This window comes from Oncorhynchus nerka, linkage group LG27, assembly GCF_034236695.1.
Source record: "Oncorhynchus nerka isolate Pitt River linkage group LG27, Oner_Uvic_2.0, whole genome shotgun sequence".
Taxonomy (NCBI): Eukaryota; Metazoa; Chordata; class Actinopteri; order Salmoniformes; family Salmonidae; genus Oncorhynchus; species Oncorhynchus nerka.
Window position 1 is genome coordinate 65,303,695 of NC_088422.1, and position 22,492 is coordinate 65,326,186.

Here is a 22,492-nt window from a genome sequence, read left to right on the forward strand (position 1 = left end):
ACACGCTTAAAAACACAAGTCCCGTTATTTTCCATTAACAGTTACACAAAATTACGGGAGAAATTTAAGTTATCTGGCTTGTCTTTAGCTAGCACATACAGTCACGTGATACGTCTTGGCAGGCACAGCAGGCATAATTCCAAGATGGCGGTCTGTATAGCTGTCATCGCTAAAGAGGTAAAATGAAACAAGAATGCTATTTACATCGACATTTGATGGAATGTAATTTGCATCTATTTTTTATGTACTAGCCTCCAATGGGAAAGGGGGATACCTAGTCAGTTGTACAACTGAATGCATTCAACTGAAACGTGTCTTCCGCATTTAACCCAACCCCTCTACGAACCTGAGTGGTGACTGTGATGCTATAAGGCTAGGTAGTAGCTTGCCAGCTGGGCTAACTAGTTAGTTAGCTAAATTGAGTATGGTTTATTTAGAACTGACTAGCTAGTTAGTAGCCTATGTCGTAGAGTTTACTTGAGAGATGAGCATACAATAATAATGCATCAAGTCAGACTTCAGATTAAAGGTTCAGACGTAGCTCGCTATTCGTATTCAATTCATATGCAGATCAGTGCTGTTCTTCAATCTTGGTCCAAACCAAAGGTTGAGTTTTTAAAAATTCTAGCCCAACACACCCAATGTTAACAAACTAGCTCATCATTAAGCCCTCGGGTGTGTTATTGGGCTGGAACAAAAGATTGCACACCCTCAACCTGTGGTCCAGCACCATATACATTCTATCTGCAAGTATTTGGCCCGGTTAACTTTTATGAATTGAGGTTTTATTATGGAAGGTTGCACTAATTAATTCTCTATTCTGTTAGAACTATCCTCTGTTCATCCGAAGTGTACCCGTACAGAATGAACTGAAGTTCCACTACACGGTGCATACCTCTCTGGATGTGGTGGAGGAGAAGATTTCAGCAGTCGGCAAAGCAATGGCAGACCAGAGAGAGCTTTACCTTGGGTTGCTGTACCCAACGGAGGACTACAAAGTGTATCCTCATTTGATAAAATGGTATATTACACTTCTGTCTGCATCATCATTTTTCTCCTATCAAATTGTATGTATACTCCTTTACCAACATACCAGATATGGCTATGTGACAAACTCTAAGGTGAAGTTTGTCATTGTCGTGGACTCATCAAACACATCTCTGCGGGACAATGAGATTAGAAGTGTAAGTCAACCCCTGACTCTGTATGTTTCTCTTAATGGCTTGCAGGGGATCTGGTTTTGATGAAACTACTTGACAGTTATTCTTTCCTTCAGATGTTCAGAAAGCTACACAACTCATTTACTGATGTGATGTGCAACCCATTCTACAATCCTGGAGACACCATTCAGTCTAAGTAAGCTACCCCCACTACACTGTTACTTATGTAATGTGTATATCAAAATTGCTATAATCATTGTGATTTCCACCTTTTTTTCCTCCAGGGCCTTTGACAGCATTGTGTCTGCAATGATGGTGCAAGCTAGCTGATTGTCCTCCCGAACATCTGTACATAATTTCTTCAAAATCTGTACATAATTTCCAGAAACCCTTTACATGTTGCCTTGTGTATAACAATGAAATAAACTGTCCATCAGAACCTCCATTTCAAATAAGCACTCAAGTGTAATTCATTTATTCATTTCTAAAGCAAAAGATGGTTGACAAATTATATACAGCGATAAACATTGCTTCAAGTACATAGCAACCACTCAGTCGCTCAAACTGCCAATTGCATGTCAATATAGTTACAAAAGAAAGCCAATCACAAATGTTATCATTTGTGTTTGGTGTTTTACAACAACTATACTTACAAGCTCGATAGCCACACCAACAGAATGAGTGATCTGATCAAAACATCCTTAAAAAAAACAAAAAAAAATGTATCTGACATGGCAAATGGCTGTGCATTCAAAGTTATTGGGGTAAATAATGGCACAGAAACTGCTCAATAAATAAAATAACACCATAGGCACAATCTTTAACCGTATTAAGCAGCAAACCAAGGCTGGCCTCATCCATTTCCCCTACAATAAGAGGACAAAATGACCATTGCAAAGTCTTTCTTGTTAGGATTAAGTTGCAATAACTTTTTATAGAGACAGTTAACAAAAGTTGCCATATGAATTAATTCAATGAGGTTGAAATCTGCTTTTCTCTCGATTTCTGCCCATTAACATGCATTGAAAATAATTTGCAAATGAGTCGAGTAGAGACGAGCAAGACACGATTTCCTGAAATTCTCATTCCATGTTGATATCAAACAATAACTTGAATCCAGACGTGATTCAGTAGTGTTGCTGCGGGTGCATGTGTCCACTGTGCCCCGGCCCAGAGTGGTCAGTGGGTGGAGTTATGAGAAGAAGGCATGGGTGCCGTTTAGGGCCCTGCTCACGGTGCTCAGGAACCCCCCAGTGTCTCTTCCCAGCTGGGGGCCCGTAGGGGTGTGGTGAGACTGACCTGGCAGGGCCAGTATTGTAGCGGAACCTGCCTTGTTGATACCCATTGTATCTGGGTGGGTGGAAACCTCGCCCCCTGGATCGAGCACCTCTGTGAATCCCCCTGTCTGTGGTGCTGATTCCTGGCATGTTGGTCCTTTTAGGCAATACCTGCAATGCAAAGGCCACAGAAACAACCTACTAAAAGACCTGGAATCATAATTAACAATTAACGGGGAAACTAAATTCCGCTCAATTTATTCATGAATGTGCAACTTTATCAAGTGTGTTTTGAGTTTAGAATTCAGGTTTCCTTTCCTACTAACCTTTATGACTCTGTCTCTGAATACAGTCTCATCCAGGCTCATGGCAGTCTGCACGGAGTCCCTGTCATGGAACTCAATATATGCAAAACTGGGAGAAAGAAAGTCATTAATAATTTGCGTATGTGATTGTGTATAAGTTAACAGAACATTACAAAATGTCCAAGAAACAAATAAAATGGTGCATAAAACATGTAATTGGACTTTGCATTGAAACTGAGGTCCCACATGATGGGATGGATAGTTAACCTCACCCCTTGGGATGGCCAGAGAATTTGTCACAAAGGATGGTTACTCTGTTGACAGGACCACAGCCATTGAAATGGATCTCCAACTCATCTGCAGTGGCACCATACTCCACCTGTTTAATGTCCATAAAATATCACGAGTCTATGCATGAGGACCCTCGGTTACTGTGTGGATATCATATCAAATGTGAATTGTGTATAACTTGACATGAATGCTAAATGTAGACATTAATTTAAGAAAAATAAACCTTACATTTCCCACATAGACAGATCTGTTGTCAGCATCTATCCTTTCCTCATGGGTCATTGTATAGAACATTCCTGCTGTTTTGAACAGAAGAGAACACTGGAGCATATTGCACAGGACAGAAATTGAAAGACACCAAACACAAAGCAACTAATTACAACACCACCAAGAGGAACTGAGGACTAGTTAGATATATTTATCAAGAGGAGTTTGCAAAACGACAGCCCCATTCTGTCAGAGGAAGGGATAACCTGAAATAGAGGCTGCCGGGCCTTGGGCAATGATAAAAACCTTCTGGAACGCTGCGGCTCACTGCTCGTCTCATTGGGCAATGATGAGGCTCATGTGAGCCACACCGTGTCAGGCCAGCCCAGCAGATGGGCTCAGGTGTGGGCCAGCTGGCTAGGCTGAACAGGAGCTGGAGCTCAGCTGAACAGGAGCTCACCTGCCTGGATCTGTCTCTCTGTTGCCTCATACTGCACTGCTCTCAGCCGCTCCTCCTCCTCCATCTCTTGCACCCGTGCCTTGATGGCTTCAAGCTCCTATATGCAATGGGAAATGCCAAAACATCGGAAATACGCATTGTCTTAAGGGGTAGTGTAGGAATATGCAGTATGAAACCATAAAAATAAAAAACAACTTTCAGACAACATAAAAACATGTCTGAAATGTATGAGATAAGAGCGCCTTGAAGTTTCGGATGCCTAGCATCTCAAGTGGCCTATTTGAACAGCTGTTTTAAGTTGTTGTTTGAGGATGCAATTATATTGTTGTTCAGAACCACACTTGCTGCTGCCACATTACGCAGGCGCGCGAGACGCGCCCCAGTGGATGGATATATTGTGGCAAGATAATGCAGTTTAAACCTACAAAACTGTCATATCAATCAGGTAACATAGGTAGAACATAGACGTAGCATATGTGCTGCAGTAATAATACAATAGGCTACCTGGAATATCCTTTGACCCTACGTTATGTAGCCTACAATCAATTGCGCATTCAAGAAGAAAAAAAAAACAGTAGGCTAGCCTGCAATTTGTATCACGCAAGGCCAAATACAATTATCTTATGTTTTCTTACATACCGGGTCCTCCATGTAATGATCTCCCGTGAGCTCGCCTTCTATGTACATATCTTGCCTTTGCTCCGCCATATTCAGTGCTCAACAGCAGACACCAAACCCATGCCCGCAGACGCCACTTCAAATCCCCGCGACGTCGCTCTCTTGTAGCCAGTCCAGTGTAGAAGACTCCAATGCAATCGATGTTTTTTTAAATCACTTCTCCAATTTGAATAAGGTTAATAAATGTAGCCTATATACGGAAGTTTGTTTGGATTAAATAAAAATATCTTCCCGCGGACGGAATCTACCCACGCCCTTGTCAATAGTGGTTGCTTACCTGTCTGTCAAATATGACGAGAGGGAATGTCAATTAATTGTCACCTGTCTGTGCATCACATGGTTGTGGGCTTGCCCCATCAGTAGTTGGATTGGCATTTTATGAAAATAAATCTATAAGGTATCATTTTATTTTCATAAATGCAAATAAATGCATTCTCGTGTGGTTTCAATGTGAACTGCTATTGATTACAATGTCAGGTCAGGATAAGGGGACTTGTCCAAATGCTGCCCATACCTCATGCTGCCCGTACACAACTGTCCCCCTCTATGGACTATGTGAAATATAATGAAAATAACAGTAGAAAGCCTGTTGTGGTCTTTGTCTATGGTTTACGCTAATCTTAACCAAACGGTTTTCCGACCCACGGAGGGTGCCTAAATGTCTGAAGTAACCTTTTCCGACCCACGGAGGGTGCCTAAATGTCTGAAGTAACCTTTTCCGACCCACGGAGGGTGCCTAAATGTCTGAAGTAACCTAAGCCTATTGGACTCAGTCACATGTGTACTTGAATGTTTCTGTTGTGTACTTTAATATTTCTGCTGGTACATTTGCCGTTACCTTTACAAATCCCGTTTTAAGGCATTTTCATCTCTTATCAAAACAAAAAGAAACCAATTATACAAATATTTATCAAATTATCTTTCTCAAAAACGTTTGTATAGGCCTATTGTCCCATACCATACTTTTATATATACAGTACCAGTCAAAAGTTTGGACACACCATCTTATTTAAGGGTTTTTCTTTATTTTTACTATTTTCTACACTGTAGAATAATAGTGAAGACATTAAAACTATGAAATAACCCATATGGAATCATGTACTAACCAAAAAAGTGTTAAACAAATCCAAATATATTTTATATTTTATATTCTTCAAAGTAGTCACCCTTTGCCTTCATGGCAGCTTTACACACTCTTGGCATTCTCTCAACCAGCTTCGTGAAGAATGCTTTTCCAACAGTCTTGAAGGAGTTCCTTACATATGCTGAGCACTTGTTGGCTGCTTTCCCTTCACTCTGCAGTCCAACTCATCCCAAACCATCTCAATTGGGTTGAGGTCGGGTGATTGTGTAGGACAGGTCATCTGATGCAGCACTCCATCACTCTCGTTCTTGGTCAAATAGCCCTTACACAGCCTGGAGGTGTGTTGCGTCATTGTCCTGTTGAAAAACAAATGATAGTCCCACAAAGTGCTAACCAGATTGGGTATCGCTGCAGAATGCTGTAGTAGACCTGCTGGTTAAGTGTGCCTTGAATTCTAAATAAATCACTGACAGTGTCACCAGCAAAGCACCCCCACACCATCACACCTCTTCCTACATGCTTCAGGGTAGGAACCACACATTCGGAGATCATCCGTTCACCTACTCTGCGTCTCACAAAGACACAGCGGATGGAACCAAAAATCGCAAATTTGGACTCATCAGACCAAAGGACAGATTTCCACAAATCTAATGTCCATTGCTCACGTTTCTTGGCCCAAGCAAGTCTTTCCTTCTTATTGATGTCCTTTAGTAGTGGTTTCTTTGCAGCAATTCAACCATGAAGGACTGATTCACGCTGATTCACACTCCTCTCAACAGTTGATGTTGAGATGTGTCTGTTACTTGAACTCTGAAGCATTTATTCGGGCTGCAATTTCTGAGGCTGATAACTCTAATGAACTTATCCTCTGCAGCAGAGGTAACTGCGTCTTCCTTTCATGTGGCGGTCCTCATGAGAGCCAGTTTCATCATAGTGCTTGATGGTTTTTGTGACTGCACTTGAGAAAACTTGAAAAGTTCTTGAAATGTTCCAGATTGACTGACCTTCATGTCTTAACGTAATGATGGACTGTTGTTTCCCTTTGCTTATTTGAGCTGTTCTTGCCATAATATGGACCTGGTCTTTTACCAAATAGGGCTATCTTCTGTATACCATCCCATCCCTACCTTGTCACAACACAACTGATTGGCTCAAACACATTAAGAAGGAAAGAAATTCCACAAATTAACATTTAGCAAGGCACACCTGTTAATTAAAATGTATTCCAACTTCATGAAGTTGGTTGAGAGAATGCCAAGAGCGTGCAAACTGTCATGGCAAAGGGTGGCTACTTTGAGGAACCTCAAATATAAAATATATTTTGATTTGTTTAACACTTTTTTGCTTACTACATGATTCCATATGTGTTATTTCATAGTTTTGATGTCTTCACTATTATTCTACAATGGAGAAATTGGTAAAAAATTCAATTTAAAAAACCTTGAATGAGTAGGTGTGTCCAAACTTTTGACTGGTACTGTATATACACTACTGTTCAGAAGTGTCATGTTCTGACCTTAGTTCCTTTGTTTCGTCTTTGTTTTTGTATGGTCAGGGCGTGAGTTGGGGTGGGCAGTCTATGTTTGTTTTCTATGTTGGTTTTTGTGTTCGCCTAGTATGGTTCTTAATCAGAGGCAGGTGTCGTTAGTTGTCTCTGATTGAGAATCATACTTAGGTAGCCTTTTTCCACCTGGCTTTTGTGGGTGTTTGTTTCCGTGTGAGTGTTTGGGCCACACGGTACTGTTTAGGTTTTGTAAATTCACGGCATTGGTTTCTTTAATTAAAATGATCATGAACACTTACCACTCTGCGGAAAACCCTTACAAGAAGTGTGGGGTCACTTGGATATCTCATTGTTTTTGAAAGAAAAGCAATTTATTTTGTCCATTTAAAATAACATCAAATTGATCAGAAATACAGTGTAGACATTGTTAATGTTGCATATGACTTTTGTAGCTGGAAACGGCAGATTTTTTATGGAATATCTACATAAGTGTGCAGAGGCCCATTATTAGAAACCATCACTCCTGTGTTCCAATGGCACGTTGTCCAAGTTTATCATTTTAAAATGCTAATTGATCATCACAATCCTTTTGCAATTATATTAGCACAGCTGAAAACTGTTGTTCTGATTAAAATAGCAATCAAACTAACCTTCTATAGACTAGTTGAGTATCTGGAACATCAAATCAAATAATCAAATCAAATTTTATTTGTCACATACACATGGTTAGCAGATGTTAATGCGAGTGTAGCGAAATGCTTGTGCTTCTAGTTCCGACAATGCAGTAATAACCAACAAGTAATCTAGCTAACAATTCCAAAACTACTACCTTATAGACACAAGTGTAAGGGGATAAGAATATGTACATAAAGATATATGAGTGAGTGATGGTACAGAGCGGCATAGGCAAGATACAGTAGATGGTATTGAGTGCAGTATATACATATGAGATGAGTATGTAAACAAAGTGGCATAGTTAAAGTGGCTAGTGATATCTGCACTCGGTCCGGTCCGCAGGTAGTATTACATTTCATTACATTTCATTATAGTACAACGGTTTGATTTGTCTAATCTTAGCAATTTCTTCTTAGCTAGCTACATAGCTGTCTTTGTATCATAGATAATTGGGTAATTATCGTATTTCGTCGTCCTAACGCAGTCTACACTGCCCTGCAGCTAGCCAGCTAGCTAACGTCCACCGTTAGCTAGTCCACCGTCTACCGATTAGCAACGGTTTGATTTGTCTAATCTTAGCAATTTCTTCTTAGCTAGCTACATAGCCATCTTTGTATCATAGATAATTGCGTAATTATCGTATTTCGTCGTCCTAACGCAGTCTACACTGCCCTGCAGCTAGCCAGCTAGCTAACGTCCACCGTTAGCTAGTCCACCGTCTACCGATTAGCAGCACAACTATTACACTCAACTGAACGACTTGATTAGTGTAGTGTTAGCTAGCTACATAGTTGTCTTTGCTGTCTTCGTATCCAAGATAATTGTGTAGTTTAGAGTGTGTAGTTTTAGAGTGATTATCTTAATTTACAGAGGTTAGCTAGCCAGCTATTTGTCGTCCTTAACGTAGGGGACACTGCTAGCTAGCCAACAGCTAGCCAACGTCTACCGAACAGAACTTCCGCACTCAACAATCCGGTCGCATTTCGCTTCGCTCCACAGGTAGTATCACATTTTTCATTTCATTTCATTACAGTACAACAGCTTGATTTGTTTGATCGTAGCCAGCTACATAGCTAGCTACATAGCCGTCTTTGTATCAAAGATAATTGTGTAGTCTTGAGCGATTTCCTAGGTTAGCTAGCCAGCTATTGTCGTTCTTTTAACGCAACGTAACGTAATCAACACTGCTAGCTAGCCAGCTAGCCCCGAATAGCAGCACAGTAGCACAGTAGAAACTATTACACTCAACGGAACGACTTGATTAGTGTAGTGTCAACAACGCAGACACTGCCAGCTAGCCTACATAGTCAACAACGCAGCCTCTGCCAGCTAGCCTACTTCAGCAGTACTGTATCATTTTAATCATTTTAGTCAATAAGATTCTGCTACGTAAGCTTAACTTTCTGAACACTCGAGACGTGTAGTCCACTTGTCATTCCAATCTCCTTTGCATTAGCGTAGCCTCTTGTGTAGCCTGTCAACTATGTGTCTGTCTATCCCTGTTCTCTCCTCTCTGCACAGACCATACAAACGCTCCACACCGCGTGGCCGCGGCCACCCTAATCTGGTGGTCCCAGCGCGCACGACCCACGTGGAGTTCCAGGTCTCCGGTAGCCTCTGGAACTGCCGATCTGCGGCCAACAAGGCAGAGTTCATCTCAGCCTATGCCTCCCTCCAGTCCCTCGACTTCTTGGCACTGACGGAAACATGGATCACCACAGACAACACTGCTACTCCTACTGCTCTCTCTTCGTCCGCCCACGTGTTCTCGCACACCCCGAGAGCTTCTGGTCAGCGGGGTGGTGGCACCGGGATCCTCATCTCTCCCAAGTGGTCATTCTCTCTTTCTCCCCTTACCCATCTGTCTATCGCCTCCTTTGAATTCCATGCTGTCACAGTTACCAGCCCTTTCAAGCTTAACATCCTTATCATTTATCGCCCTCCAGGTTCCCTCGGAGAGTTCATCAATGAGCTTGATGCCTTGATAAGCTCCTTTCCTGAGGACGGCTCACCTCTCACAGTTCTGGGCGACTTTAACCTCCCCACGTCTACCTTTGACTCATTCCTCTCTGCCTCCTTCTTTCCACTCCTCTCCTCTTTTGACCTCACCCTCTCACCTTCCCCCCTACTCACAAGGCAGGCAATACGCTCGACCTCATCTTTACTAGATGCTGTTCTTCCACTAACCTCATTGCAACTCCCCTCCAAGTCTCCGACCACTACCTTGTATCCTTTTCCCTCTCGCTCTCATCCAACACTTACCACACTGCCCCTACTCGGATGGTATCGCGCCGTCCCAACCTTCGCTCTCTCTCCCCGCTACTCTCTCCTCTTCCATCCTATCATCTCTTCCCTCTGCTCAAACCTTCTCCAACCTATCTCCTGATTCTGCCTCCTCAACCCTCCTCTCCTCCCTTTCTGCATCCTTTGACTCTCTATGTCCCCTATCCTCCAGGCCGGCTCGGTCCTCCCCTCCCGCTCCGTGGCTCGACGACTCATTGCGAGCTCACAGAACAGGGCTCCGGGCAGCCGAGCGGAAATGGAGGAAAACCTCCCTGCGGACCTGACATCCTTTCACTCCCTCCTCTCTACATTTTCCTCTTCTCTCTCTGCTGCTAAAGCCACTTTCTACCACTCTAAATTCCAAGCATCTGCCTCTAACCCTAGGAAGCTCTTTGCAACCTTCTCCTCCCTCCTGAATCCCCCCCCCCCCCCTCCTCCCTCTCTGCAGATGACTTCGTCAACCATTTTGAAAAGAAGGTCGACGACATCCGATCCTCATTTGCTAAGTCAAACGACACCGCTGGTTCTGCTCACACTGCCCTACCCTGTGCTCTGACCTCTTTCTCCCCTCTCTCTCCAGATGAAATCTCGCGTCTTGTGACGGCCGGCCGCCCAACAACCTGCCCGCTTGACCCTATCCCCTCCTCTCTTCTCCAGACCATTTCCGGAGACCTTCTCCCTTACCTCACCTCGCTCATCAACTCATCCCTGACCGCTGGCTACGTCCCTTCCGTCTTCAAGAGAGCGAGAGTTGCACCCCTTCTGAAAAAACCTACACTCGATCCCTCCGATGTCAACAACTACAGACCAGTATCCCTTCTTTCTTTTCTCTCCAAAACCCTTGAACGTGCCGTCCTTGGCCAGCTCTCCCGCTATCTCTCTCAGAATTACCTTCTTGATCCAAATCAGTCAGGTTTCAAGACTAGTCATTCAACTGAGACTGCTCTTCTCTGTATCACGGAGGCGCTCCGCACTGCTAAAGCTAACTCTCTCTCCTCTGCTCTCATCCTTCTAGACCTATCGGCTGCCTTCGATACTGTGAACCATCAGATCCTCCTCTCCACCCTCTCCGAGTTGGGCATCTCCGGCGCGGCCCACGCTTGGATTGCGTCCTACCTGACAGGTCGCTCCTACCAGGTGGCGTGGCGAGAATCCGTCTCCTCACCACGTGCTCTCACCACTGGTGTCCCCCAGGGCTCTGTTCTAGGCCCTCTCCTATTCTCGCTATACACCAAGTCACTTGGCTCTGTCATAACCTCACATGGTCTCTCCTATCATTGCTATGCAGACGACACACAATTAATCTTCTCCTTTCCCCCTTCTGATGACCAGGTGGCGAATCGCATCTCTGCATGTCTGGCAGACATATCAGTGTGGATGACGGATCACCACCTCAAGCTGAACCTCGGCAAGACGGAGCTGCTCTTCCTCCCGGGAAGGACTGCCCGTTCCATGATCTCGCCATCACGGTTGACAACTCCACTGTGTCCTCCTCCCAGAGCGCTAAGAACCTTGGCGTGATCCTGGACAACACCCTGTCGTTCTCAACTAACATCAAGGCGGTGGCCCGTTCCTGTAGGTTCATGCTCTACAACATCCGCAGAGTACGACCCTGCCTCACACAGGAAGCGGCGCAGGTCCTAATCCAGGCACTTGTCATCTCCCGTCTGGATTACTGCAACTCGCTGTTGGCTGGGCTCCCTGCCTGTGCCATTAAACCCCTACAACTCATCCAGAACGCCGCAGCCCGTCTGGTGTTCAACCTTCCCAAGTTCTCTCACGTCACCCCGCTCCTCCGCTCTCTCCACTGGCTTCCAGTTGAAGCTCGCATCCGCTACAAGACCATGGTGCTTGCCTACGGAGCTGTGAGGGGAACGGCACCTCAGTACCTCCAGGCTCTGATCAGGCCCTACACCCAAACAAGGGCACTGCGTTCATCCACCTCTGGCCTGCTCGCCTCCCTACCACTGAGGAAGTACAGTTCCCGCTCAGCCCAGTCAAAACTGTTCGCTGCTCTGGCCCCCCAATGGTGGAACAAACTCCCTCACGACGCCAGGACAGCGGAGTCAATCACCACCTTCCGGAGACACCTGAAACCCCACCTCTTTAAGGAATACCTAGGATAGGATAAAGTAATCCCTCTCACCCCCTTAAAAGATTTAGATGCACTACTGTTCCACTGGATGTCATAAGGTGAATGCACCAATTTGTAAGTCGCTCTGGATAAGAGTGTCTGCTAAATGACTTAAATGTAAATGTAAAATGTGATACATGTATTACATAAAGATGCAGTAGATGATATAGAGTACAGTATATACATATACATATGAGATTAATAATGTAGGGTATGTAAACATTATATTAGGTAGCATTGTTTAAAGTGGCTAGTGATATATTTTACATCATTTCCCATCAATTCCCATTATTAAAGTGGCTGGAGTTGAGTCAGTGTGTTGGCAGCAGCATTTGTGGGTTTGATTACAGGCTCAAAATTGTTAGAAACAAAGACCTTTCTTCTAAAACTCATCAGTCTATTCTTGTTCTGAGAAATGAAGGCTATTCCATGTGAGAAATTGCCAAGAAACTGAAGATCTCTTACAGCGCTGTGTACTTCACCCTTCACAGAGCAGCGTACACAGGCTCTAAACAGAATGGAAAGACGAGTGGGAGGCCCCGGTGCACAACTGAGCAAGAGGACAAGTACATTAGAGTGTCTAGTTTGAGAAACAGGCGCCTCACAAGTCCTCAACTGGCAGCTTTATTAAATAGTACCCGCAAAACACCAGTCTTATCGTCAACAGTGAAGAGGCGACTCCGGGATGCTGGCCTTCTAGGCAGAGTTGCAAAGAAAAAGCCATATCTCAGACTAGCCAATAAAAAGAAAAGATTAAGATGGGCAAAAGAACACAGACACTGGACAGAGGAACTCTGCCTAGAAGGCCAGCATCCCAGAGTTGCCTCTTCACTGTTGACATTGAGACTGGTGTTTTGCGGGTACTATTTAATGAAGCTGCCAGTTGAGGACTTGTGAGGCATCTGTCATTTGCCCGGTACAGTTGAAACCGTGATTAATCCATGAAGAGCACACTTCTCCAGTGTGCCAGTGGCCATCGAAGGTGATTATTTTCCCACTTAAGTCGGTTACCACGCCGAACTGCAGTCAGGTCCAGACCTTGTGGAGGACGACACAGATGAGCTTCCCTGAGACGGTTTCTGACAGATTATCCAGAAATTCCTTGGTTGTACAAACCCAGTTTCATCAGCAGGTCCACGTGGCTGGTCTCAGACAATCACACAGTTGAAGAAGCCGGATGTAGAGGTCCTGGGCTGCAGTTGTGAGGCCGGTTGGACTTACTGACAAAATCTCTTAAACAACATTGGAGGTGGCTTATAGTAGAGAAATTAACATTCAATTCTCTGGCAACAGCTCTGGTGGACATTCCTGCAGTCAGCATTCCAATTGCACGCTCTGTCAAAACTTGAGACATCTATTGCATTGATTTGTGTGACAAAACTGCACATATTACTGACTTTTTATTGTCCCCAGCACAAGGTGCACCTGTTTAATGATCGTGCTGTTTAATCAGCTTCTTGATATGCCACACCTGTCAGGTGGATGGATTATCTTGGCAAAGGGGAAATTCTCACCAACAGGGATATAAACAAAATTGCACAACATTTGAGAGACATACAGTGGGGCAAAAAAGTATTGTCAGCCACCAATTGTGCAAGTTCTCCCACTTAAAAAGATGAGAGAGGCCTGTAATTGTTATCATAGGTACACTTCAACTATGACAGACAAAATGAGAAAATCACATTGTAGGGTTTTTAATTAATTAATTTGCAAATGAGTATTTGGTCACCTACAAACAAGCATGATTTCTGGCTCTCATAGACCTGTAACTTCTTCTTTAAGAGGCTCCTCTGTTCTCCACTCGTTACCTGTATTAATGGCACCTGTTTGAACTTGTTATCAGTATAAAAGACACCTGTCCACAACCTTAAACAGTCACACTCCAAACTCCACTATGGCCAAGACCAAAGAGCTGTCAAAGGACACCAGAAACAAAATTGTAGACCTGCACCAGGCTGGGAAGACTGAATCTGCAATAGGTAAGCAGCTTGGTTTGAAGAAATCAACTGTGGGAGCAATTATTAGGAAATGGAAGACATACAAGACCACTGATAATCTCCCTCGATCTGGGGCTCCACGCAAGATCTCACCCCGTGGGGTCAAAATGATCACAAGAACGGTGAGCAAAAATCCCAGAACCACATGGGGGGACCTAGTGAATGACCTGCAGAGAGCTGGGACCAAAGTAACAAAGCCTACCATCAGCAAGGGCATTGAAGATGAAACGTGGCTGGGTCTTTCAGCATGACAAACACACCGCTCGGGCAACGAAGGAGTGGCTTCGTAAGAAGCATTTCAAGGTCCTGGAGTGGCCTAGCCAGTCTCCAGATCTCAACCCCATAGAAACTCTTAGGAGGGAGTTGAAAGTCCGTGTTGCCCAGCAACAGCCCCAAAACATCACTGCTCTAGAGGAGATCTGCATGGAAGAATGGGCCAAAATACCAGCAACAGTGTGTGAAAACCTTGTGAAGAATTACAGAAAACGTTTGACCTCTGTCATTTCCAACAAAGGATATATAAAAGTATTGAGATAAACTTTTGTTATTGACCAAATACATTAAAAATCCTACCATGTGATCTTCTGGATTTTTTTTCTAATTTTGTCTGTCATAGTTGAAGTGTACCTATGATGAAAATTACAGGCCTCTCTCATCTTTTTAAGTGGGAGAACTTGCACAATTTGTGGCTGACTAAATACTTTTTTGCCCCACTGTAAACTTATTGTGGGTAAGGAACATTTCTGGGATCTTTTATTTCAGCTCATAAAACATGGGACCAACACTTTACATGTTGCGTTTATATTTCTGTTCAGTGTATTTACATTTTGTTTACTCCAATGCAGTTCCTGGTCGCAACCCCGATTTTGAATACCACTACACCAAAATACGATTTTCCAACTTACCTGTGCAGCAGTATTTCATTATGACGTTGAAATAAGGATCTTTGACTCAGAAAATCAGGAAATATGTTTGATATTTCATTTCATTTTTAATTACGCAGTTACATAGCTCAACACAGACAATAACCTGAATTAGAATGTTTACAGCTTCACACATCCAACATAGCGCACAGTTAAAGAAGGGGAATAGCAAAAAGGGAAGGAAAGCATGCAATAAATAAATAAAAATCACAATTAAATTCTTCTGGCACAGTTCACTTCATCTAAAGAATGGTAATAGGACCCTTAAAGAGGAAAATACATTTTTCTTCAAAGCGCCAACCTTTCCTACAGAAACATTTCTTTTCTGTAATAATGTATTGCACAATACAGTATATAATGCTTCCCTACACATATAAAACCAAGTCTTTGTTTGTCTTGAAGTAATAATGTAACAAAAAAACAACACTTTCATCCCTACCATGGCTTGGGGAGACCAAGAGCTGTATCCACTTTTGCCATCTCAGCTTTGTATCAGTGCGGGCTTTACAGGGCAATCAATCGCTAAAATCAGATGAGCCAGGAAACTCCATTGACAGAAAGGTGGTAAATGGTTAGGGAGAGGCTGATGCCAACATGCTAGTATTTACCATCGAAAACACAGAATTTGCCCTCTTCATGTATGCCGTAATAAAAACCTAAAGAGATAAGAAAGTGGTCTGTATGTGTGAATGAATGACAGTCTTTATCTATATATAAGAGTTAAAGACCTCCAGGTTATGTAGATTTTACATTAGAGGCAGGAACAGTCCTCCTAATACCCCATTATGACATGAGTCATCACAGGGCATGAATGAAATAGAACACTCCACACACAGTTGGTCTTCCATTATTCCATGTCCAGAACGTGAATCCTTTCCTCAGAGCCAATACCACTTTAGGAACCTTGTTGACCTTGTCTGGCCATAAAAAAAAGAGAATTAGTTGTCTTTCTCTCCAGTGGGTCACACAGAACAGGAACTCAGCATGCTAACTCTACTTCAGCTGTCCTTTCAGTGACAGCTTACTTGGCCAAATGTCCAACAGCATCAACCCCAGTATAGACCTCTATACCCCAGTATAGACCTACCCAAAGAACATGTGCCCCAATGCTGGGCTAAAGAAGTGACAGCGGAGAAAGAGAGAGATGGTGTGATAGATATTACCAAACACACATTTTTTTTTTTGGTCAATAAAAATAGTTTTTGCCACAAGTTGTGACAAATCAAAGAGTTATTGTGTTTCAGGGTTGATTCGCAGACAAGCAAAGCACACAGAGAGCATTAAAGGATAATGTGTATTGAAATGTCGTCAAAACCTACGGTAATGTTGTGGATAATATGGTGGGTGAGTTCACTCTGTCTTTCCCTCTCAGTGCACTGCTACATCTTTAGAATTCTCTGCCATTATTCTGACTGAGATGTTTCATTAAAGCTCTGAAGGTTCAAGTAGTTTGTACAGAGAAACTGTGAAAAGAGAAAAACAAGTACAAACACACACACACACACCATGCATTTATTCCATCTGTAAGCAAGGCTTAGGAAGAAAACTCAAAGCAATCATTACGCATTCCGGAGATGTTTCTGTAGTCTTATCTGAGGCATTAGATATGTAGAAACAAGCGCTTTGATTGCTTGAATAAATAATCTACAAATCTCCACCTTCACAGATGCGTTGGTTGTTTGTTTTTGTCTTGTGCTTTGAGCATGTGTTTATTTCAGACACTTTGGTTAACAGGTATAGTTGGCCTCAAGCCTCCTTATTTCTGGTCTTTCTCTACACAATGTCAAAATGCACCGCCGTGCAGAAATACTTTGGTCTGTGCTTTTATTTGTTGTGGACTACAAATGGCATGTAATGGTTTTACGTTCAGCTTGGGGATGGAAGGAATTACTGTATATCGAACCCTGGACAGTGTTGTGTACGCAGAGAGTCCTAGAATCAAAATCATCTGAGTGTTCCTCCTTTGATCACTATTTCTGACTGACAAGAGGTTGAGGTGCGAAAATATACACATTGCAAAGTAATCAGTATTAGACCTTTCGGGTTTGTTTCCTATTTGCTCTGATGTTTGTGTGAGTTTGCATGTCTGCTCGCAGCCCTGCTCCCAAAGCTCAGTGACCTCTCCCAGTCATGTGCTGCAGGGTCACAGGAGGTAGCTTGTGGTGGGTCAGGAGACAGGAGGGATGTTCAGGTGGGGGTTAAAGAGCAGAGGGCTGAAGAGGTTTAGAAACATAACCAGGCTGAAGTCATTTCAATACACCGGTAATAACATACGACACACATATACACGCAGATGCAGGGTACCTCGCAGCTTATCACACTTGAACGATTTATATATTACTTTTTGATACTGACATATAGGAAAATAGATCATGTACATATGTGATAAATTAAACAACACTGTCAATGCTAATTGACATCTAATCGTTTCTGCGTCGATATGTCACTCTAGGTTTTACATGTGAAAGAGCCTGGCAGACCATACTTGTAACAGTAGAACATAAAACAACACAAAAGCTTGGTCCATTTTAGAGTTATGTGGCCAATTGGTTAGGGATTATTATATCATTCATTTTAACATGGCAGGTACAGTCCCTATTTAATGCTATGTCTGAAAGCCATTTGAGCCTGTAATTCTAACTTAATGATGTTTTAACTTATAGCTTGTGATGACATTACTGTATGAGATGGCATTCCTCCCTGTTAGTCTGTGATTGTGAAGAGATCTGTTCCAACTCTCCCAGGTTCTGAGTCCTTTTTGCCTTGCTAGGATCCTAAAGCTACACGAGGAAAAAATGACTGAGACTGCATCTTCACAAACAAATCTATGGACAGAGTAAGAAAAAAATAACCAGTGAAAGGATTGGGTAGTATCATGGTTAGGTTAAGCTTCAGACTTCCAGACCAGTGTGTTGGCTTTGTTTTGAGGGCAGCCCACAGGGTTTTCAGTGTGGCCCACTGCAGTGGCACTTCAGCCCAATGGATGGCAATGTTTCACACAGATACAGATAACTTATTGGGCACAAGTTCTTGCGTTCTGAATCCAATATCCAGAGTAGTGGAGTAATTTAGCCTCATGCTAGGACGCTTTTAGAATCAATGTGTGATAAGCCTCTCTTTCTCCTCTTTAAAACCATCCTCTTGGGCCTGTCATGAGAGCTATAGCTGGCTCCTCTTGAAGGGAGTCAGAGGAGTACGCTGCCATCAATCATAGGGGGAGCTATAAGAACTGTGACTCCCTCCTCATAACATCTTTTTGAGATTACACACTCAACAGATTTTGCTAATCTGGTAGAAAAGAAGGATTTATGAGAAATGAAAATTCCTTTGATTAAAAAATGAACTGGAAAGAAATCATATTCTGGACATTGTACATTACTTTCAAGGTTTCTGTTATTTGGCAAACACATTTTTGGACCTCTTTAAATACTATGTACATTCACATTAAGTTACTGATGTTATTTTAAATATATTTATATGTATCTATATTATATGACCCCCTATGGGTAGTTGCTGAGGTTCCACCCAGTAGCTGAATTCTCTTCATATTGCACCTCTGTCCTCTCACTGTCTTACAATGCGAGCAATATAAAATATTCTACAAGAGGATTTTCTTTTCATTGATAAAGATACAACAAATTGAACGATAAGTACAACATGGGGTTTTCTCTCCTAGAGTCTTTGCTCCTGCTTCAATGTTTTGTCCAAACTTAAAAAGAAGAAAAGTCCCTCTTTCTGAAAACGCACAAGGGCAGCACAGGTGGACACCAGAGACAGAGACACATTTTTTTTTTATCGAGAAACAAAGAAAGGAATATCTACAAGCAGGTTTGATCCCTTCCCAGATATCTGCTCAGAGGTTATGTCCAAAGGGGGTAGGGTTGACAGAGGAACGAGAGAGTTTTAGGGAGGAACATACGGGAAAGTGGGGGGGAGGTAGAAAGAGAGAGAGAAGAGAACTGAGTCTACACCGCTTATGAGGCTCGTTAGTCTGTTTGTCATGCTTTGGAAAAAGAGGGTGAAAAGGTACGACTCACTGAAATGTATCCTCTTGATAGAGTTAAAAAAACAAACATAATTAGGAACAAAAGTCTTGTCCGTACTGTACAATTCTTGCTTGGACAGGTTATCAGTTTTTTTGAGGTTATTTTTGGCAGTTCCAATGCCTTTCATCTTCTTTTTGAGGCCAAGTAGCTGCTTCTTTGTCCATTCCGTTGCCATTTACATAAATCACTGTCACATTCAGTGGTTCGTCCTCCCATTTCAATTGTCTATTGTGGCAGGCGTTTCAAATGTTTGCTCTGGATTTCTCTCTCTGTGGATCACTGTGGGTATTTTCAGGCTGACAGAGGCCAGCTACAGTACACTCAATATAGAGTTTTAGTGTGACTCCTGTTGTTGCTCTACAGGCTTTATCTCCCAGAGCTTTGCTGCTGAGGAGGTGAAGTTGCTTGCGTTTGGTTACAAGATGAGTGCTTCTCCTTGTCTCTTAGTAACTTTGGCAGTGTAATAAAAAGGTTTGGATCATGTTTTTTTTTTTTTATTCCTTCTTTGAATTCATTTGGGTTCACATCGGTACAGAGAGGTGAGTCCGGTGTCATTTTCTTGGCTCGCTAGCAAGGTAGTTCACTTTTTTAATTTTTTTTATTATTATTATTTGATTAGAATATTTGGACTTTTCTTTGTCTTCCTTAAAGCCCAAAAATGAATCATTAGATAAATAATTAGCCGTATTATGGAAGAGTTTCTGAGGGGGAAACAAAATCGCACCATGAGTGTATCTTATCCCCTCTCCTACATCAGAACAGGGGTTTCCGGACTGGTGTCTGGCTTCTTAGATAGGGGACCTCAATCAGGACATGTCCATGGCCCAGTACACAGAGGAGCCTGTTCTATAGACGCATCTATCTATCCATCTCTCAGAGGTCTGGGCTGTTAGTGCACATGCTGGGGGTTAAGAGTCATCCCACTCCTGCTGCGTTAAAGGGAAATCCTCTCCAAGTGCTAAATTCAGATATCTCTTCTTCACAATAAGTGTGGTACCATAACGAGTCTCATGCGATGCAAGCCCCCAACATACACAGGCGTTGACTGGGCTTATGTTACTGAGGCCACGTGTTGGTCTGGCATATAACAATGCTTATCTTCACACGACATTGTCAGAGTTCAATAACCAAGTCTGGTGTGTTTTTTTGTTTGTTGTAATAGATAGGAAGTTCTGCTTCTGCATTGGTTTATTTTGAGAATTCAGTAAATTAAGCCCTAGCCATGCTAAACACAACAAGTGGACCCCTTGACTAGTTTCGAGTTTGACAGAGAGAAAGTCTGTGCGGCTGAGAGACAGTCAGAACGATTTTTGGGGGGAGGTTGAGGAGTTGAGAAAACGTGGCCTTCGGGTAGCTAAGAAGTAGTCAACGGTGCAGTATTCACGGTAGGACCACTACAGATGCCGTACAAAAGAAGGAAAGGGTGCAGTGCGATCGATGGAGATTCCTCTGTTCATTTAGGATGGATGGCAGCTGTACTGTAGCATCAGTGGGAGTGACTGGGCGTGGCAGGGCGGGGTCAGCGAGAGGTGGCGTCCAGCAGTGCAGGGGTCGCTGGGGTGGTGGAGCGTGAGGCACTGCTGGAGCTAGCCTCCTTAGGACTCCCGGAGAGACTGCCTCCCCCACCACCGCTGGTCTGGCCGGGCAGGGAGAGTGGACCAGGGGGGGTGCTCTCTGAGTGTGTAGGGGGTGCGCTGGAGGAGGGGGTGCCCAGAGGAACACTGCTGCCCCCGGGGAGGCCCTGTAGACCCTGGCCACAGACGTGGTGGTGCTTCTCCCAGTCTTTGTGCTGGCAGAAGGAGCCGCAGTAGCGTGCCGTGTTGCAGCCGCTGCACGTCTCACTGGCCTTGCGTCCACAGTTCCAGCAGCTCTGGAGAGACAGTGGGAAGAAGGCATAGAGTTGATAAAATAAATCTCTGGTCGTCAACCTGTTATATTATTATACAAATATCATTGTTACCACTTATCAAATACTGTCATGCTATCAACAGGTGAGTTATTTAATTTTATGGGCAACATATTCCCAAATGTATTGTCTGGGGCTACAAATGTCCCAAACCACTAGGTGGACTGTCCTGTCTTGTCCTGTCTTCTCCTGTGCTGGCCCTGACACTGTTACTCCAACCATCCGTTTGTGAATGCTGTTATTCAGACAGGCGGCTGGAGTCAATCTTTACTAATGAAATGAAAACTTGGTGTTGACTCAGACCAGGTGCAGCCAGCTGTGGCTCACATTAACACCACAACCAGACAGTGTCCTGTTTAAGATATATACATTCTGTGCAGAATATGGGATTTTGATAGAGAACTGATAGGTTAAACACTTCTCCAGGCACTGTGAAAATCTGTTGCTCTGTGCAGAACCTGTCTGTGTAGCTCAAACACACACACATTGTATTTAGGACTTGTATAGAACTGGTGAATGAGCTTACTGAGATGCGAATGCTGGTGGGGGGGGGGGGGCATGTTATGAAGTGTGTGTGACAGTAAGTCATGTGAAGAGAAGGTGTGTGTAAAATGTCTATTTTGAGGAAGTGTTACTGTGAGGTCTAAAATAAACGGGTTAGCTGTGTGACAGTTTGTTATGTAAAACGGGTGGTTGGTGGGTTGAGGTGACACGATTGATTGTGAGTGTGCTTTGTGATGCAGTGCAGCAGTGTGTGCCTGTGTTTACTGACAGTAGGGTGAGGGGTGTATCTCTCTTTATGCCTGCTGCTGTGCTGTGGTACGTTAGAGGGCACAGGGTGTGGGGCATGGGGTACACTCTTAGAAAAAAGGGTTCCAAAGGGTTCTCCGGCTGTCCACATAGGAGATCCATATTTGGTTCCAGGTAGAACCCTTTTTGGTTCCATGTAGAACCCTCTGTGTTCCTACGGAGACAGATCCTACGGGGCGTAGTGGAATGTAGCAATGTCGTCTTTCATCACAAAATGGGTGGCTCCTTGTAGTGCCTCCTTGTAACGCGCTGTATCATTCCTAGCGTAGTCATGGGGGCAGTAGGCAACGAAGCTCGCTCGGTTCCTGTATAGGCTATGCATCAAAGTAGCATTGATAAATTAGTATAATCTCAGCGACTGTTCAAACAGTAAACCAAACAACATTATAGCCTTATTAGAACCCCCCCCCCCATTCTATTTTTAGCTGATATGGGAGTGAATACATTGAAGCGGTATATCAAATTGGGATAATTTTGTAGGTTACAGAGGCAAGTATAATAATATTTGCCAGGGCTTATTAATGAATTATAAATCTGATTATTTCACATTGTGACGTGGGAAGCTAAAAGCACAGATTGAACAATGAGACAGATATTTCACCGGATGTATACATGTGAAGTATCCACTTGGCGTTTCCACTCACAAAAAAATATGGTATTGAGAGGAAGCTCAGTGGCCAGCAGTGGGAGAAGATGGAACGAGATGGATTTTGGCCGACATTCTGCCCATTTTCTCATCGATGAAACATTTG

General features: G+C 43.3%; 3 protein-coding genes across 10 annotated transcripts in view; 1 reads left to right on the forward strand and 2 right to left on the reverse strand.

Annotated features, from left to right (window-relative positions):
- Positions 1 to 71: 71 nt before the first annotated feature.
- LOC115112160 (trafficking protein particle complex subunit 2-like protein) lies at positions 72 to 1,615 on the forward strand. The gene is made up of 5 exons (XM_029638999.2): positions 72 to 177; positions 828 to 1,000; positions 1,097 to 1,184; positions 1,277 to 1,356; positions 1,445 to 1,615. The coding sequence occupies exons 1-5, from the start codon at positions 145 to 147 to the stop codon at positions 1,488 to 1,490; spliced, it is 420 nt and encodes a 139-aa protein (XP_029494859.1). The 5' UTR covers positions 72 to 144; the 3' UTR covers positions 1,491 to 1,615.
- A 9-nt stretch (positions 1,616 to 1,624) lies between these two features.
- On the reverse strand, positions 1,625 to 5,080 carry LOC115112159 (embryonic polyadenylate-binding protein 2-B-like). Of its 2 annotated transcripts, none has more exons than XM_029638998.2 (6): positions 4,340 to 5,080; positions 3,701 to 3,797; positions 3,262 to 3,329; positions 3,015 to 3,121; positions 2,764 to 2,851; positions 1,625 to 2,608 (listed from the first exon to the last, which is right to left on the reverse strand). In XM_029638998.2, exons 1-6 carry the CDS (start codon positions 4,406 to 4,408, stop codon positions 2,288 to 2,290), a joined length of 750 nt encoding a protein of 249 aa, XP_029494858.1. In that variant the 5' UTR covers positions 4,409 to 5,080; the 3' UTR covers positions 1,625 to 2,287. The 2 variants fall into 2 exon arrangements, with proteins under 2 accessions (XP_029494858.1, XP_029494857.1); XM_029638997.2 differs by having other exon boundaries at positions 3,262 to 3,332; positions 4,340 to 5,078.
- A 9,946-nt stretch (positions 5,081 to 15,026) lies between these two features.
- LOC115112161 (protein CBFA2T3-like) overlaps positions 15,027 to 22,492 on the reverse strand; it is a 65,402-nt gene continuing 57,936 nt past the window's right edge. For all 7 annotated transcript variants that reach the window (XM_065011884.1, XM_065011887.1, XM_065011886.1 and 4 more), the window contains one exon: positions 15,027 to 20,894. In XM_065011884.1, coding sequence (XP_064867956.1) covers positions 20,544 to 20,894 — 351 coding nt within the window. In that variant the 3' untranslated portion in view covers positions 15,027 to 20,543. The remainder of the gene's footprint in view (positions 20,895 to 22,492) is intronic.